The sequence below is a fragment of the Macaca thibetana genome, chromosome 18 (genome assembly GCF_024542745.1).
Source record: "Macaca thibetana thibetana isolate TM-01 chromosome 18, ASM2454274v1, whole genome shotgun sequence".
Lineage (NCBI taxonomy): Eukaryota > Metazoa > Chordata > Mammalia > Primates > Cercopithecidae > Macaca > Macaca thibetana.
This window is the reverse complement of record NC_065595.1, coordinates 29,642,663-29,658,932: the sequence shown is the minus strand read 5'-3', so window position 1 is coordinate 29,658,932 and position 16,270 is coordinate 29,642,663. Positions and strand designations below refer to the sequence as shown.

General features: G+C 38.4%; 1 protein-coding gene across 1 annotated transcript in view; it reads left to right on the top strand.

The window, feature by feature from the left end:
* The window catches only part of ME2 (malic enzyme 2), a 73,333-nt gene extending 58,232 nt beyond the window's left edge, over positions 1-15,101 (top strand). Inside the window, exons 14-16 of the mRNA XM_050767754.1 lie at positions 4,375-4,445; positions 5,095-5,193; positions 12,058-15,101. Of these exons, the coding sequence (XP_050623711.1) occupies positions 4,375-4,445; positions 5,095-5,193; positions 12,058-12,225 (338 nt within the window). The 3' untranslated portion in view covers positions 12,226-15,101. The remainder of the gene's footprint in view (positions 1-4,374; positions 4,446-5,094; positions 5,194-12,057) is intronic.
* Positions 15,102-16,270: the final 1,169 nt, after the last annotated feature.

Sequence of the window (16,270 nt, the reverse complement as noted above, 5' to 3'; positions counted from 1 at the left end):
TGTAAGAATTGAGTGGGCTGGGTGTAGTGGCTCATGCCTGTAATCCTAGCACTTTGTGAGGCCAAGGTAGAAGAACTGCTTGAGCCCATGAGTTTGAGACCAGCCCTGGCAACGTAGTGAGACCCCCGTCTCTACAAGTTTAAATATATATATCTATATATTAGTCAGGCATGCTGGCATATGCCTGTAGTCCTCGCTACTCAGGAGGCTGAGATGGGAGGATCACTTGAGCTTGGGAGGTCAAGGCTGGAGAGAGTCATGATTGGTCCCCTGTGCTCTAGCCTGGGTGACAAAGCAAGACCCTGTCTCAAAAAAAAAAAAAAAAAAAAAAAAAACTGAGTGAATGAGGCTTATGGCAGATTAGACCAGAGAGAATTAATCAACTGGAAAATATCTCTGAAGAAACAATCCAGAATGCAGCACAGAGAGACCAAAAAAAAAAAAAAATAGGTAAGGGACATACATTTCATTGATAGATCTTTAATTGAAGTCCTAGAATAAATGAGAATGAAGCAGAGGCAACATGTGCTGGCCTCATGGCTGAGTTATTTTTAGAACTGATGATTGACAATCAATATTCAAAAAGCTCGCAGAAACCCATGTGGGATGCATAAAAAGAAATCTACATCTAGGCACATTACTGTGAGGCTTCAGAATCACCACAAAGAGAAGAATATGAAAGCAGCCAGAACAAAAAGATTTCCTTCAAAGAAGCGACCAACAGACTGACAGGAGGCTCCTCAGTGACAATAAGATCCCAAGGCTGTGGAATGACCTATGAAAGTTGCTTATGGGAAATACTTGCCACCTAGAATTCATTACACAGTGAAAATATCCTTCAAGAATTAAGGCAAAGTGAAGACATTTTTCAGAAAAACAAAAAACCGGGGATTCACCACCTGGCAGACTGTTTTTATATTAAAGGAAAGGAAATTTTGTTCCTTAGGGAAAAAAAAAATAATCCCACATAGAAACTCTAAGGTGTAGGAAGGTATGAAGAGCAAAGAAAGTCTATGAATAAGTGGGTGGGTACAACAAAATGAATGTTGTTTATATAGAATGAAACAAACATGACATGGGATTTTGAAAAATACATATAGAAAGAATTAAAATGCACAATAACAGTAGCTCTGTTAAATAGAGTTAAGCTGTTATGAGGGACTTACATTGATTGGCAGGAAGGTAAATTAAAAATTAATGTGGAACGGGGGACATTGGCTCATACCCATAATCCCAGCACTTTGGGATGTCAAAACAGGAGGATCACTTGAGGCCAAGAGTTTGAGACTAGCCCTGGCAACATAGGGAGGCTCTGTCTCTACAAAAAAAAAAAAAAAAAAAAATTAGCCAGGTGTGGTGACATGTGCCTGTAGTCCCAGCTACTGCAGACACAGAGGACGGAGGATCACTTGAGCCCAGGAGTTTGAGGTGGCAAACTTTGGTCGTGCCACTGCACTCTAGCCTAGGCAATAGAGTGAGACCCTATCTCAAAAAAAAAAATTTAATGTGGAATGTTGGTAGTTAAAGATGCATGATATAAATTTTAGGATAACCATTAGAACACTACAAAGACTTCCTGTTTATGGTAAGGTTGGGATGAAATGAAACAACAAAAATCCGAAAAGCAAGAAAGAAGAGGAAAAGGAACATAAAATAAGCAAGGCAAGATGAGATGAGAGTGATGAGACTAAGTGTTTGGCGGCTAAATCTGCCCCAATCACTTAAAAAAAAGGTAAAAACTACATTAAATGTAGATGGACCAAATTATCTACTTAAAAAAAATGCTATTAACCATGTGTTCTTTTCAGCCATGAGGTAATTGGATGACTACCCTTCCTCAAAGCCAGTTGGGATATTCTTTGAATAGAATAAAACAGTGTTTCTAGGCTGGGAGACACCAGACATAGTTGAGGACAGAGGTGCTAGAAAATAGGAAGTTTAAAGGCTTGTACGGTGATGCTCAGAGGAGGCAAACCCCACTCTCACGCTCATAGCTTCCAATCATTTTCTCTAGTTCTTAACCCTTAAATGTGAGAAATGCTTGAAGATTACTAGTCATATGAGGAAAGTCTCTTTATGAAAGATTTTCATAAAAGACCAAAGCAGACAAACAGAAAAAGACATATTGGGGAAAAAAACAAGGATAATGGGAAAATTTAAAAATTATCAGTATCCTCAGGGTGACAAAATATTATATCCTCTAAACAAGACAGAATTTTATTTAAAAAAAATTAGAAAGCAAAACAAGCTCCTAAAAATAAAGTTTGATAGTAGAAAGATTAGAAGAAAAAGATGAGTAAGTTACCTAAAAAGAGAGCAGAGGACAGGAGAAGGAAAATAAAGAAGAAAATTAGCCAATCCAAGAGGTACAGTATCAGAAAATATAAATGTCAGGGAACAAGAACAGAAAAATGGAAGTGAATCCTCAAAGCTTCACGAACATTTCCCAAAAGTGAAAGACTCATGTTTTCAGATAGGAAGCGCCTACTCACTGAATGCTAAACATGATGAGTTAAAATAATGCACATCAAGGCACAGTGTTAAGAAATTGCAGACCGTTAGGTATAAAAATAAGGATCTGGCTGGGCACAGTGGCTCATGCCTGTAATCCAAGCACTTTGGGAGGCTGAGGCAAGAAGATTGCATGAGTCCAGAAGTTTGAAACCAGCCTGGGCAGCATAGTAAAACCCTGTCTCTACAAAAAATAAAAAAATTAGCCAGGTGTGATGGTACATGCCTGTAATCCCAGCTACGCAGCAAGCTGAGGTAGGAGGATCGCTTGAGCCCATGGAGGTTGAGGCTGCAGTGAGCTGTGATTGTGCCACTATACTCCAGCCTGGGTGACACAGCGAGACTGTTGCCAAAAAAAATTTTTTTAAAGGGATCCTACATGCATCCAGAGATTAAACAAAAACAATCACCTAAACAGGATCTGAACTCAGATTGATGCTTCTTACCAGCACAGGAAGCTAGACAGTATTGGAATAATATCTCACAGTTCTGAAGGAAAAATATTTCCAAGCCAGAATTCTAAACCTAGACAAACTATCAAATGTAAGTAGAAAGAAGTAAACACACACATTTTCAGAAATGCAAGTTTTCAAAAAATATATATCTCCCATGCACTGTTCTTCGGAAAGCTATGGGAGAATGTACCCTACCAAAAGAGGGAGTAACAAACTAGGAAAAGTTGAATTTAGGAAATGGAGTCAACTTAGAAGCAAAGAGGCCCATGATGATAAAGGGATTTTCTAGGATGACAGCTCCATAGCTGGAATGGGGGACAACCAGACCAGAATGGAGCTTTAGCAGATTTATTCTAGAGCATGAAATTCGAGAATATATAAAGTAACTAAAACAGAAGAAAATTTAGACAATTGAGAGTTCCAGAGTGAAATAACAATGTTAAATACTAAAAAATCAAAGTAAAGGAAGAAGGATAATTATTAACTTCAAGAAAGACAAAATTGTGCAGAAAACGAAAAGTAATTATGATATAAGCATTGAATATTGATTGAACCAAAATTATGCTCTAACTATATCGGGAAGAAGAGAGAAAGCTGAAAATATGAAAGAGCACTACTTACTCTTATAGGAAGGAGTCAGTGATCTCCAAAACAGAAAATGCAAGATCAGCACAGTAAGAGAAGGCAAAAAAAAGGAAAAAAAAAAAAAAAGAGAGAGAAAAAAAATCACAAGAAACAAGTTATTTAAGAGTGAGAGAGATAAACAATCAGCTAAAAAAAAAATTGAAAGTCCTGGTGATCCGCCAGCCTCGGCCTCCCAACCTGCTGGGATTACAGGCGTGAGCCACCGCGCCCTGGCTGACGCGGTGAAACCCCGTCTCTACTAAAAATACAAAAGATTAGCCGGGCGTGGTGGCGGGCGCCTGTAGTCCCAGCTACTGGGGAGGCTGAGGTAGGAGAATGGCGTGAACCCGGGAGGCGGAGCTTGCAGTGAGCCGAGATCGCGCCACTGCACTCCAGCCTGGGCGACAGAGCGAGACTCCGCCTCAAAAAAAAAAAAAAAATTGAAAGTCATTGCCTCTGTAGAGCAATAAATGGAGTGTTAGAGGTGGGCTGGGAACTGGTGTTAAAACAAGCGTTGATTAATTGTGTGTATTTGTCATTTTCATAAATGTAAAAACTAAACTGAGAAAAGCCATTTGATATTTCTGAAATTACTTACAAATAAGAATCATTAAAGATCGTTTGATTTTAACTCAGATTTCTGTTTTTTCTTGGCTGTTTTCTGTTTTGGGGGGAGCTGTTTGGGATATGGATGGATTACCATTTATTTGCCTGAATATAGAAATTGACTTCTTTCATAATTTGAAAAGTGTCCGTACTAAGTAAACTTTAAAATGTATTCTAGGTGTGGCTTTAGCTGTTATTCTCTGTAACACCCGGCATATTAGTGACAGTGTTTTCCTAGAAGCTGCAAAGGTAAATGTTTTAAATGTTGCTTATTTTATAAAGGATGAATTATGAAGGTGAATAAATCTGAAAATTAAAAGCAGAGAGAGAATGGGTTAAATCTGCCTTATTAATGAAAAGGAAGTTACTCATACATTACTTTTATGGTTTGCCTATTTATGCATAGAATTGATTTTTTTAATCATGACCTTTCAAATGTTTGTAAACTGAATCCTCTCATTTTAAGAACATTTAGACTATACTTGCTTTATATATATCTAGATATATTTTGACAGCATAGATAACTCATTGCATGCTTTTAATGGACAAGTACTGGTATTATTTGGAGTGCTGGCCTATGGGAGCTCCAGACTTTGAAGTATTTCTGAAGAACTCGCATTAATACAATTAATGTCTGTTTTCAAAGTAGCCACTGCAATTAAGCCACGCTCTACATGTATAATATAAAGTAGAATATAATCAATAAGTCTTTAAATCTGGTTATTTATTGTTTAATGATAACAGTTTTAATTTCTGCAGTGGTTTAAGTGTATTCCTTCAAGAAATAACGGGAATTATATTACCTGTATTACTCTCTGTTTCCCCAATGCTTTTTCCATTTTCCTGGGTCCTTATTCTGTTATTTAAACAAAGAGCAAAATGCTGTTTTTCTCTTCAGGCACTGACAAGCCAATTGACAGATGAAGAGCTAGCCCAAGGGAGACTTTACCCACCACTTGCTAATATTCAGGAAGTTTCTATTAACATTGCTATTAAAGTAAGTAATAACTTAAACTTCTTCACATTAATTTTAATGACATTTTCTTATACAAGAAATACAGGTTTACTAGAGATAAATCTGAAACATTTAGAAGGCTGCAAAGAAGAAATTTTAGGCCCGTATTCTTACTACCAGAATATAACACACATGATTATTTTGGGCTTGTTGCCTTCTAGACTTTTTTCTTTGCAAACACATACATGCATATACACATGCATGTAGTCACTTGTGCCTTTTTAAAAAATTATTTTAAAGAATAGAGATGGGGTCTCCCTGTGTTGCCCAGGCTGGTCTCTAACCTCTTGGCCTGAAGTGATCCTCCTGCCTTGGCCTCCCAAAGTGGCCTGTGCCCATTCTTATAATTGGTTTCTTACTGCACTTTTTCCACTTAATATATTGTAAGCCTTTTCCATGTAAGTTAATAATAATTCTCATGTATGTGATCATTAATGCTGCATGATGTTCTCTTTATATCAAAATGTGTTTCATCATTTCTCTGTTTTTGGACATTTAAGTTTTTAGCTTTTTATTGTTAGAAATAACACTGTAGGCTGGGTGCAGTGGCTCACACCTGTAATCCCAGCACTTTGGGAGACTGAGTCATCTGAGGTCAGGAGTTTGAGACCAGCCTAGCCAACATGGTGAAACCCCATCTCTAGCCAGGTATGGTGCTGGGTACCTGTAATCCCAGCTACTCTGGAGGCTGAGGCCAGAGAATCACTTGAACCTGGGAGAAGGAGGTTGCAGTGAGCCAAGATCGTGCCATTGCACTCCAGCCTGGGCCACAAGAGTAAAACTCCATCTCAAAAAAATAAATAAATAAAAATAAAAAGTTTTTTAAAAAGAAAGAAAGAACAGTGTAGTGAACATTTATCCTTACAGCTAAATATTTGTGTGTACTTTGTGTGTATTTGTGATGGTTTCTTTTTTTTTTTTTTTTTTTTTTTCTTTGAGACAGAGTCTCACTCTGTCGCCCAGGCTTGAGTGTAGTGGCGGGATCTCAGCTCACGGCTCACTGCAACCTCTGCCTCCAGGGTTTAAACAATTCTCCTGCCTCAGCCTCCCAAGTAGCTGGGATTACAGGCGCCCACCCCCATGGCCCAGCTAATTTTTTGTATTTTTAGTAGAGACAGGGTTTCACCATGTTGACCAGGCTGGTCTCGAACTCCTGACCTCAGGTGATCCACCCAACCTGGCCTCCCAAAGTGCTGGGATTACAGGTGTGAGCCACCACACCCGTACTGTGATGGTTTTTCTTTGCAATAAATTCTAAGCTTAAGAACAAAGGTTTTTAAGGTGTTTTAAGGCTTCTGATGCATATTGTCAAATACTCTCTTCAGAAAAAAAAGTACTGATTTACATTGCAGCAATTAGATATGAGTGTATGTTTTTCCACACTTTTGCCAATACTTACAATTATTTTTTTAATCTTGCATATTTACTAGGTAAAATTGTTTCTCATTATTAAGGCATTATTAGTGAGATTGAATAATTTTTTGTTTATTCAACAATTGTATTTCTTCAACGAACTACTTTTTCATGACCTTTGCTCTTTTTTATATTGGATATTTGCTTTCCTACTTTCTGGCATTGATTTCTGAGGGCTTGTTTTTTATATATATATATATATATATTTTTTTTTTTTTTTTTTTTTATTATACTTTAAGTTCTAGAGTACATGTGCATAACGTGCAGGTTTTTTACATATGTATACTTGTGCCATGTTGGTGTGCTGCACCCATCAACTCATCAGCACCCATCAACTCGTCATTTACATCAGGTATAACTCCCAATGCCATCCCTTCCCCCTCCGCCGTCCCGGGCTTTTTATATATTAAGTGTAGTGATCTTCCTGTTCGCTGTGGTGCAGATATTTTCCCATTTGTCATTTGTTTTAACTTTATAGAATTGTTTGACATGTCTTTTTAAAGTTTTTTATGGAATTATTTGTTTATTTTGTGGATTCTGTCCTCACCTTTTATGAATATTAATGCCTTCTCTCACCCCAAAATCATAACTATCTACTTGCATTATCTAGAATAAAACTTTTTTAATCTCTCTGGGATTTATTTTAATGTATGATATGAGAAAGGGAAACATTTTTTCCTGAGTAGTTAACCAGTTGCCCCAGCATTGTTTATTGATTAATGCCAATTGTTTATTGATTAATGCCTCCGTTGTTTACAGTTAATTGGGAATTGAATCTGTTCCTGGGATTTCTATTCCTGACCATTTTTGTTTACTATCTGACACTGTTTTAAATTTCGTAATGTGTGTAATGTGGTAACATTTGGTACTTCATCTTTCCCATCATTATACTTTTTCAGTATTTTCTTGACTGTTCTAAATTGTTTTCTTTTGGACAAATTTTTGTATCTGCTTTTTTAATTTTAAAAAACTTTGCAACTTTGTATGAAATTGTTACATTTATAAATTGGTGAAATTGGGTCTTTCAGTATTGAGTATTCTCTAATCACTATCTCTGTTTATTAAGATATTTTTAAAAAAGTTTTTCAGTATAATTTTGTTTTCTTCATCTGAATATGGCTACTTTTTCCTAAATATTTTAAAATTTCTGTTATTCTAATATAATACTTTTTTTTCTTTCCAAATATTTTTTCATTGATCATTTCTAATTTATAGGAAAAGTTAGGAATTATAATACTAATTTGAAAACATTCATTTTTATGAATTTACTTGATGACCAGTTTTTTGAACAATCTTATTTTAATAGTTTTTCATTTCATTTGGAATTGTTTTGTCTGCAAGTAATTTTTTCTTTTTTTAATATGCATAGTCTGTTTTTCTCTAACTATAAATTAGCTGAAACTGCAGAATAGTCTTAAGCAATTAGGTTAGTAAGGGTATTCTTGTATTTTTTTTTTCAATTTAGAGACAGAGTCTATATGGCCAAGCTGATCTCAAACTCCTAGGCTCAAGTGATCCTTCTACCACAGCCTCCTGAGTAGCTAGAGGCACATGCCACCGCACCTGGCTAACATCTTTGTATGTTAATATTAAATATGATGCTAGCTTTTGATTGAAATGAGTATTTTCTTTTTAAAAGAAGTAGTCTTCTATTTCTAGATTACTAAGATTTTTCTTAAACATGAGGATTGACTATGGAATTTATCAACCACAGTTTCACTTCTGTACAGGTGATCATAAAATTTTATCATTTTGACTAATAAATTTATTTATTTATTTATTCTGAGGCAGGGTTTTACCCTGTCACCCAGGTTGGAGTGCAGCAGTGTGGTCTCAGCTCACTGCAAGCTCTGCCTCCCAGGCTCAAGCGATCCTCCCACCTCAGCCTTCCAAGTAGCTGGGACCACAAGCGTGTGCCACCATGTCCAGCTAATTTTTTTTTTTTGCATTTTTGGTCGAGATAGGGGTTTGCAGTGTTGCCCAGACTGGTCTTGAACTCCTGAGCTCAGGAGATCTGCCCATCTTGGCCTCCCAAAGTGCTGGGATTATAGATATGAGCCACTGTGGCCAGCTTTGACTATTAGTTTTATTATTGCATTATTTTGGTGCCTGTCACCTAAGCAAAGATTGGGAATTGGTAAAGGATGGTATGTTTAGGGAATAATAGTTGAGCCTGGAGTCTAAGGAACAGGTAGGGAAATGGCATAAAAGAGAATTTGAAAGTTATATTAAAGACAGCTGTACAGATATACAAATGCCAGCCTAAGGAGTGTGATTACCTTCTACTGCAAAACAATTGAAGATTTTAGAACCCAGAACTAGGATGATGAGTCCGACTTTAGAATTTATAGAATGATATTACAGGTGGGGGAGATTTTGGAAGATACTGGTCAGTTAAGAGATTACTGGGCTAGACACAGTGGCTCACTCCTAGAATCATAGCACTTTCAAAAGCCAAGGCAGGAGGATGGCTTGGGGCTGTAAATTTAAGACCATCCCTGGATAACAAAGCAAGATCTCACCTCTACCAAAAAAAAAAAAATTAGCCAGGCACAGTGGTATGTGCCTGTAGTCCCACCTACTCAGGAGGCTGGGGTGGGAGGATCACTTAAATATAGGAGGCCAAGGCTGCAGTGAGCTATGATCATACCACTGCACTCCAATGTGGATAACATAGCAAGACCCTGTCTCTAAGAAAAAAAAAAAAGAGAGAGAAATAATTGGTATGTCCAAATGAGAGGTAGTACATGAGGTCATAGAAGACCTCTGCTTGGGATTAGTATAGGAACACAGGCCCAGGTTCACGTCTCCTTGCGTTTCCCCAGAGGCAGGAGTAGAGAGTGTGCTGCATCTGCAGTGGCATAGGCTTTTCTTTTTAGAAACAAAGAAGAAAGTGGTGAGTAGAGGAGGCAGAGCTTTGTGTCTGTCCCAACCTCAAACAGCCATTGATTCACCCCTTTGGCTCTATGAGCAGGGCTGTGTGTGTTCCTCTGACAGCCACCAGTCACCTCCTGCATGCCTCCAGGACCAAGGGGAGCTTTCTCCAATCTCATGCCTTGTCCCTAATCTTTTTCTGTGGGTACCAGCAGCCTGTGGGAAAGAGATTTGCAGTGAGTGTGAGCGCCCCTTATGGCTAAAGCTTGCAGTTGTTCCGGAATAAAACACTAGCTCTCATTGACCTTTGGCAGTTCCTTAAAATTTTAGCTGACTTCTTATTGTATGCATGGTGGCCACTGCCTCATTCTCCCTCCCATGCTGTGCCACAAGTGAGAATTTGTATGTCTACTCTGCTGCCTTCTCTCCTTCGTTCATTTGTTTATAAATTTATATTTATTTACTTATGTTAATTATACTGCTTACTGGCTTCAGAACACCTCCCACCACCCCTCACATCAGGCAGGCCACGTGCTCAGCTCTCCAAGGTCGGAAGGAATGAGGAAAAGTGTGTTTATTCCATCTTTCTGGAAGCAAAAATCTCTGCCTGTCTTTTTATATCATTCCTGTTTTTCCTGTTTAGTACAAAAACTGAGAAGAGCAGTTTGGTCAACAAACTACTAATGACATGTGTTATGTTTATTGGCCCTTGGGTTTTTTGTTTGTTTGTTTGTTTTTGAGATGGAGTCTTAACTCTGTCGCCCAGGCTGGAGTGCAGTGGTGCAATCTCAGTTCACCGCAACCTCTGCCTCCCAAGTTCAAGTGATTCTCCTGCCTCAGCCTCCTGAGTAGCTGGGATTACAGGTGCCTACCACCATGCCCGACTCATTTTTGTGTTTTTAGTAGAGACAGGGTTTCACCATGTTGGCCAGCCTGGTCTCAAACTCCTGACCTCAGGTGATCCATCCGCCTTGGCCTCCCAGAGTGCTGGGATCACAGGTGTGAGCCACTGCGCCCAGCCAGCCCTTAGGTTTTTAACCTTCTCAGATCTTTATTGCAGTTACCTGCCACTGAGGATCTAGCCCTTCCCTACTTCTTTTTCTTAGTCAATAATAAAATATTAGTAAAATATGTTTTCTATAATAGAACAGAAAACAATTGAACACATTTTCTATCACAAAATACACTGAGATGGAGCTCTTGGTACCAAGGATTATTTTTTTAATCACCATCTTATTCTGAGATTTTTCTTTTAGAAAGTTGAAATACGAAACTTTAATAATGGTTACCATTTGGAATGAGAATTAGAGGAGGAGAATGACACCTTATAATTGTTTGAATTTTTTCTACCTTATGTCACTACATTTTTTTAAGTTAAAATAAAACCTGCCAGGCACGGTGGCTCATGCCTGTAATCTGAGCACTTAGGTAGGCCAAGGCGGGCGGATCACCTGCAGTCAAGAGTTCAAGAGCAGCCTAGCCAACATGGCAAAACCCCATCTCTACTGAAAATACAAAAATTTACCAGGTGTGGTGGCGCATGCCTGTAGTCCCAGCTACTGGGGAGGCTGAGGCAGGAGAATCGCTTGAACCCAGAAGACGGAGCTTGCAGTGAGCTGAGATCGCGCCACTGCACTCCAGCCTGGGTGACAGAGTAAGGCTCCGTCTCAAATAAATAAATAAATAAATAAATAAAGCCATGACTTGAGAACTTTACTGTGTGAGAGGCACTGTGCTACCCTGTGAGGAAGCGTTTCACATTCCTCATTTTATATCAGAACTGAGGCTCAAGGGCTTATTCTCACCACCAATCATGGTATGTGGCTTGGGTGCAAAATTTGAAATTCAAGCCACCGTTGGTGGGGAGTAATCAAGCTTACTGTTGAGGGTCTAATATCTAGACTCAGAATGCTTTGGGTTTGAAACAGCTCTCACGTAACTACCTTGGGCAAATTACTTAAATTCCTCTCATTCCTCATATGCAGAATGAGAATAAAGATAGTACTTATCTCATGGGGTTCTTGTGGAGAGTAAAGGAGGTATCCTTGTAAAACACACAGAATATGCCTGGCAGTCAGTGATAGTGGTGTCAGTTCCCATGTATAGGTTGTAGCTCTGAATTTACTTGACTTTATAGTTCTAGTGTCTAACTCCTGATTTATAATAATTACTATGCCTCTTAATCCAAATTCTAGAGTAGAAACCTCTCCTCACCTTGGGTTGGGTTTTCATCCTGGTCAAGTTGGCTATGATTAGGAAACAGTCTCTGTAGCCCTCTAGAAAGGCCACCCTTTCAGCAAGACTGGGAGGAATGACATAGGCCGGGCAGATTACCTAAATTTGAATCATACACAGTAGAACTTAAATGTGTTTGGTTTTATCTTTTAAACTTTCCATAGTTTCCAAATGTTTTGAAAGGAGTCAAAGTAATGTTACTTTTTATTTTGAAAAAAGAAAACTGCCATTCTTTTAAACTTATTTTCCTGTGTTATAATAGTACGTTGTCTCTCTAATAGGTTAATACTCAGAGCCTACACAATAACCTTATTTATTTTTCAGGTTACAGAATACCTATATGCTAATAAAATGGCTTTCCGATACCCAGAACCTGAAGACAAGGCCAAATATGTTAAAGAAAGAATATGGCGGAGTGAATATGATTCCCTGCTGCCAGATGTGTATGAATGGCCGGAATCTGCATCAAGCCCTCCTGTGATAACAGAATAGAAGCACTCCCCTGATAAATACTTTCTGTGCTCCAGGGAATCCCTTTTTTCAGACAAGAAGAGATAATGTCCTCAGTTTTATGGTGTTTTCTGTGTTTTCTTCTGCCCAGCCACTTTGGTTGATGTATTTTTTTCCATGCGTCTCCACATCTGTTGGGGTAGACTTGTTGATTGATTGCATTGCCCACCAGCACCCTACAATCAGATAGTTGTGATGCTTTAATTCTAACATACAGCCCATACCACATCCAGGAGATGTAAAAAGTGTGTTTGTGAATGTCTTCACTTGTATTCTAATTCAGACTTGCCAAAGTATTTGCTATTTACTATTATGGGTAATAATCTTCTCTCGCCTGGTTGTTTTAGAGCTACTAAAATAGAAATTTACTTTTGTGGATAGAAGTACAGAATTTTAAGAAGAAACTAAATTTTAAGGAAAAATTGTCAGCATCTAAAAATGTTCTTCTACATCTGCTTCATCTTACCTTCATACTCTGAAATTCCCTTATAGCAGACAGAGCTAGGGAAACATTAAAATTTTACCCTATTTATTTTCTGGAACTAAATCAAGGCTTAACTATAACATTTTGAGAGTAATGGGAACTACTGCTGGCTTTAAATAAATAAAAGTCATTGTTTTCAACAGTGTATAAAAATCATAATGTAACCTTTTTATTTAATAAATATCTTAAATTTAATTGCTTCAGTTATGCTATCTTATTGCCCAACTAGAAATTTAGATTTGCTTATGAAAAACACATATTTTTGTTACTTCTAGATGATTCTAGGAGGGAGTATAAGATACCTAACTCATATGGGGAACATCACATGACTTTTAAAATCTAAGTTAGTCATGCTTCACATCAAAATGAGTCATATTTAACTGGAGAAACTATGCCCTTATTCCAGAACTGATGCTCTTTATTACTTGAGATAATTTTGGAATGTTACTATGATACTGTTTCTTTGAATGTCATTAGTAGTGACATCTCTTTCTCCATTGAAGGCAGACTTAATTTTTTTAAGCCACCAAAATTAATTTAGAGCTAAGCGGGAATGAATAAGGTTGGTGTTCATCCAGGAAATGCCCTTTTTAATCCCAGTAAAATGGGCAATTATGGCTAATGAGAACAGTTTTCTTGTGTAGCTTGCATATTGAAGAATTCTAAAGGAAAATGTATCTGCCTACCGTGGTTGCTTTGAGGGAAGAAAACTTTTAAATGCTCATTCTAGGACAGAACAACAACAGATATTCATTGATAATATGAGCATGCACAGTATTTTATATTGCTTTGTAGGAAAAAAGAGACTTCACTTTTTTCATCTTCTGCCTATGGGTACAAATTGATTCTTTTTTTTTTTTTTTTTTTTTTAAAAACAGAGTCTCGCTCTGTTACCAGGCTGGAGTGCAGTGGGGTGATCTCAACTCACTGCAACCTCTGCCTCCCAGGTTCAAGTGATTCTCCTGCCTTAGCCTCCCAAGTAGCTGGGACTACAGGCACGTGCCAGCACGCCCAGCTCATTTTTGTATTTTTCATAGAGACAGGGTTTCACCACATTGGCCATGAGGGTCTCGATCTCCTGACCTTGTGATCTGCCCATCTTGGCCTTCCAAAGTGCTGGAGTTAACAGGCGTGAGCCATGCGCCCGGCCAATTTTTTTTTTTTTTTTTTGAGACAGTCTTGCTCCTGTCGCCCAGTCTGGAGTGCAGTGGCATTATCTCTGCAACCTCTGCCTCCTCAGTTCAGGCGATTCTCCTGCCTTAGCCTCCCAAGTGGCTGGAATTACAGGCACCTGCCACCACACCCAGCTAATTTTTGTATTTTTAGTAGAGACAGGGTTTTACCATGTTGGCCAGGCTGGTCTCAAACTCCTGACTTCAGGTGATCCACCCACCTTGGCCTCCCAAAGTGCTGGGATTACACGTATGAGCCACCACACCTGGCCCAATTCATAATAATTTTGAATATAATTTGATAATTTTAAAATGGTTGCAATGGCATTGCCATTTGGAGTATGGGAAAGTGCAGTTGGTTAATTCATTGAACAGATGAGTAAAGTCAGAAGTCTTTTTCATAACATATGGTCACAATTCCTTTCTTTTAATTAAAGATGAAAGGTTTGTGGGTTTTGGTTTGTTTGTTTTAGATGCAGGGTTTTGCTGTGTCGCCCTTGCTGGAGGGCAGTGGCTGTTCACAGGCGTGGGTCATAGAGCACTGCAGCCTGGAACTCCTGGGTTCAGGCTCTCCTCCTGCCTCAGCCTCCTGAGCAGCTTGGACTAAAGGTGTGCACCACTGCACCTGGCTGAGAGGCTTCTGTTTCTCATGTTCCCTCTGTCAAAACAAAATCACGCCTAAAAATACTCTCTGTGTGAAATCTTGATTTTAGTTCAACCTAAGAAGTATAATAAGTATAAACCTGTTTCTTGCTTAATGTTTATTGAAGGCAGGAACATATGCTGAATTAAAGTAATTTTACTAAGAAGTTTGCTTATTAAGTATGTCTGGTACAGTCTTCATGGAAGTTAAGTATTTTAAGGAAAAAAATAGGCTAAATGGCATATAGCCTTCTTAAATAAAACTTCTATTTTTTTTAAAAGCTCCCTGTTTTCATTGTTATTTACCAGTCAATATTTTAACAAGTATCAATTATTAGATGTAAATAAAGTAAAATTGCTTAATATTAAGCTAAGAATACAGGAAGGATTATTAGCATTGAGGAAGTCGGGGGAGGCCAGAATGGCATCAAGCTGGAAAAGAAATTAAAATGTTACCTTCGATGAGACTTTACCTAGCAAGAAGGTAATTATTTTGAATAACAGCAATAGAGAATCTTCTATTTTGAATTGAGAAGAAATTCTGATGATTAGAGTGGCAGTAAGAGAAAAAGGTGAGAATACATGTGTTTCTAATCTCCCACGACCACCTGTTGTATGGAACAAATTGGATTACTAGCAAGGGTAAGGTTTATTGACAATAATGAGAAGTTTTAGTCCAAGATTTTAGTTAAAATATTTTTAAAGGATGGATTCATAACCAAGAAGTTGCCTCAGATCACTGTGAAGCTTTAAAATGCAGGTGCCTTTGCTCCTCTTCCCTCCAGGCCCCCAGGGCAGAGTCCTGGCTGGTGTCTCTTCAGGACGTCCCCCTGACACACCGATTCTGCCTTCACAATCACTGCCTTAAAGCAAGCAGCAGAATCTTTTGGAGAACTAACAAGATTCTGATGCTGATGGAGGGGACCTGGGATAGGGCCTCAGATTCTACTTTTTTGTTTGAGACAGGGTCTCTTCCTCTCTCACCCAGGCCGGAGTGAGCACCCAGCACGCGCTCACTGCAACCTCCACCTCCTGGGCTCAGATGATCCTCCCGCCTCAGCCTCCTGAGTAGCTGGGACTATAGGCGCAAGTCACCACACCCAGCTAATTTTTGTATTTTTAGAAGAGTTGGGTTTTTGCCATGTTGCCTGGGCTGGTCTCGAACTCCTGACCTCAAGTGATTCAACCACCTCGGCCTCCCAAAGTGCTGGAATTACAGGCATGAGCCACTGCACCCAGCCGAGAATGTCCGTTTCTGACAGGCTCCCAGGTGATGCCTATGCTGCTGGTACAGTGAACAACATGCTAAGAGGCATTGCTCCAAGGTACTGCATGTAGTGAGCAGTTCTTTATTGTTCATGTACCATATACTTCAATTTACATGAAAAAGATCAACTGAAATTATGTTCTTACACAAAATAGTTTTCATCTAGTTTTATTATGTTTTTACAGACTGTTTACAAGAACAAAAATTAATAGAGAATTTTTGAACATACTTTTCTGAAAACATATAAAAACTAGAATACTCTTTAATTCTAAATTATAGATTTGTAGCATACTTAGTGAACCTAGCAACCAATTTTCATTTGTAAAAGATTAGCTATCAAGTGGACATTTATTTCTCTGTTATCAGCTTTCTTAGGACATGACTTACCTTATCCTTTGTCGTTTTTCTATAAATTGTCAGCCTCTGGAGAAACACGATTTTGCATTTTTGCCGATGAGTTGC